Source organism: Arachis stenosperma, chromosome 6 (assembly GCF_014773155.1).
Source record: "Arachis stenosperma cultivar V10309 chromosome 6, arast.V10309.gnm1.PFL2, whole genome shotgun sequence".
NCBI classification, from domain to species: domain Eukaryota; kingdom Viridiplantae; phylum Streptophyta; class Magnoliopsida; order Fabales; family Fabaceae; genus Arachis; species Arachis stenosperma.
The window spans coordinates 9,926,989-9,929,610 of NC_080382.1; the positions used below are offsets into that span (position 1 = coordinate 9,926,989).

The following is a 2,622-nucleotide window of genomic DNA, read 5'->3' on the forward strand; positions in this document are numbered from 1 at the left end:
CATTATTATATAAAAGATGGATGCATGATGTGGCCCTCAAAACCTTAATTAACAGGGGAAAAGCTCATTGTTTAATTTGCTCTTTGGGATTAAATACCCAACGCCAAAAGGTGCCTAAACAGAGAGGGCACTTTTGATCATTTGAGTCTTAAGTCTTAACCAAAAGGACCATAAGTACCAGCATCTAAGCTTGCAAAACCATCATAACAATCATATTATTCTTAATTAACACTAGAGAAAACCCATGATCAACTTGAAATTCCAGCGTTAGATGGACCTACTAAGTTCCCTCTATAATTTGAATCAAGTGAGCAAAATGATACAAAGCTAAGTTGGGCTCGACCAAACCAAACGCGCTATTGTATGTGTGGATGAGCATTAACGAAGCAGACAAATCCAACCACCTTCTACTTCTCTATAGCATACTTTTCTTTTATTTTAGGTTCTAAGAATAATTTTTTCGAACCCCAAAAGGGAGAGGTTTTTGTTCCGCTAAGTTAGGCAAAGAGATGGAACTTCTTTTCTTTTCTTTTCTTTTCTCTTCCCTTCGATTATTTAATTATTATTTTAATTTTCTTTCTAATTAGAAGGTAGCAATAGCACATTCTACAGAGAGAGGATCATCTAAATTAAATGGTATGGCACTATGGTTGATATTAGTGACTCTCATCATGTTATGATCCTTAAATTATACACTTATATAATTTGTTTAAGAATAAAAGGTTACTTGGACAACTAATATATAACCTACCTAGTATTATAGCTAGGGTGATGCCTAGCCAAAGCGCATTGTTTATTTTACATGAAACATTAAAATCCTCCACTTTTAAATTGAAATACTTAAATTGGAAACTTGGAATAAAAGAGAAGAAAATAACTCGTGTGTGGGAATGTGGCATTGGCCATAAGCCTTTCTTTATTTCATGTGCCAAAGTCGGTTCTTCATAGAGTTGGTGGGGTGGATGAGGACAGCTTCAACTGGTTCATGAGTCTCAATGAAACAATAAAAACGGAGAACATAATCATAATTATCTAAACTCAAAGCATGATCATTAAGATTGATGGTTGGCCACTTTAAGATGATCACCAAAATCACATTGTAAATGCTAGTATGTACTAATAGCTAGTATCGATCACCTTCAATTTAGAGCTAAACTAGAGCAAGGTTAAAATTCATAATTTCATATTAGTTTCACAGTGGTATTTTGTTGACAAATATGTTAAATCAATTTAAATAGAACAATTTAAATTTTTGGGTAAACTATTATTTTGGTTCCCTACGTTTGGGGTGAATTCTATTTTAGTTCCAAACGTTTAAACTGTTCTATTTAAATCCTAAAAAGATTTGATTTGCATCAATCAAGTCCTTCCGTTAAGAGGGTGTCAAATTATTGACACCGTGTCCGACGTGGCAAAGTTGGCAGTTTGGCTATAGTTAACAGTTGAAATTGAAAGCACGAAAAAAAAAAAAGAAAACGAAATGCAATCTGGTCCAATAAGTAAACCCTAATCCCCAAAGTTGATGTTCTTCGTCTGCTGAGAATGGCTACCCAGTCGTCCTCCCAAGGTTCGCGTAGCAGCACCAAGAGTCGTGGGAGAAAGAGGACTTGCTTCTGTAGAGAGAGACCGGTATTGCGCACGTCATCTACAGCGGAGAACCCAGGAAGAAGATTCTGGGGCTGCGTCAACTTTCAGGTGAGTCTCATCTTTTCTGTCTCTTGTTTGAAAATAGCATTGGGTGTAAGTGTTTGGAGGATCTAAAGTGTTTGGTGTGTTCGTGTTAGTTTGGTTGAGAACAGATAGGAGATGGATGCGATTATTTTGCTTGGGCAGAGCCTGAAGGACAAGATCCACAAATTCAAAGACTGAAGAACAAAACAAGCTCGTTGAAAGAAGAACTGCAGAAAGCTGAAAGGAAATTTGCATTGGCACTTGGTGTTGGAATTCTTGGATGGACAATGGCTGGGCTGCTGCTATGTGATCGACTTAATTGAGGTTTAGGGGGTTAGCATTTTGTTTATTTTTGTCATTCTGTTGTTGTCCCCTAGTTTGTAGGGAATGTCAATTGTTTAGGGATTGAAAAAATTGACATATAGTTGGGTGATAACAGTGATGTAAAGAGAATGAAATTTTTTTGTGGCTGTATGTGTAAAGGCATTTGCTGTAAACATTGTAAGGTTTTTGACTGAAATGAATAGCAATGAGTTCCTGTATTGTGACATACATTATTTGGCTCTGTACAAGTTTATTTTAGTTTCATCTACTAATAAATATAAGGCTTAATTTTCTAATTCACATAACTATGCTGCTAAAAATTCATGTAATTTATTAGATAATGGAGAAGTCTTAAAGTAGCTTTTCTTAACCATAACAATATCCAAACAAGCCTTAAATATAACCATGAAAAGGTAACAACACAAAAGAGATCAACATGAAAGTAGTAGTCTTAAAGTAGGGTGTCTAAAGTATCACAGGGACATTAGCCCTTGGTCATTGACAGATTCATTACAAAACAGATGGTATCACTAAAATCTACTATGTTCTTCATCCCAATGCCTTCCAGGCCCTAGGTGATGTTTTTGCCATGAACCTCAGGGTCCTCCTTGATGGGCTAGTGACTGT

General features: G+C 36.0%; 1 protein-coding gene across 1 annotated transcript; it reads left to right on the forward strand.

The window, feature by feature from the left end:
* Positions 1 to 1,542: 1,542 nt before the first annotated feature.
* On the forward strand, positions 1,543 to 1,994 carry LOC130933632 (uncharacterized). Its single transcript, XM_057863255.1, has 2 exons — positions 1,543 to 1,695; positions 1,800 to 1,994. Exons 1-2 carry the CDS (start codon positions 1,543 to 1,545, stop codon positions 1,992 to 1,994), a joined length of 348 nt encoding a protein of 115 aa, XP_057719238.1.
* The last annotated feature ends 628 nt before the right edge of the window (positions 1,995 to 2,622 follow it).

Excerpts from the sequence above, each read along its gene's own strand:
- LOC130933632 (XM_057863255.1), top strand. The coding sequence starts at position 1,543 with ATGGCTACCCAGTCGTCCTCCCAAGGTTCGCGTAGCAGCACCAAGAGT. Across the intron at positions 1,696-1,799 it reads GGGGCTGCGTCAACTTTCAG|ATAGGAGATGGATGCGATTA; the intron begins GTGAGTCTCATC and ends GGTTGAGAACAG.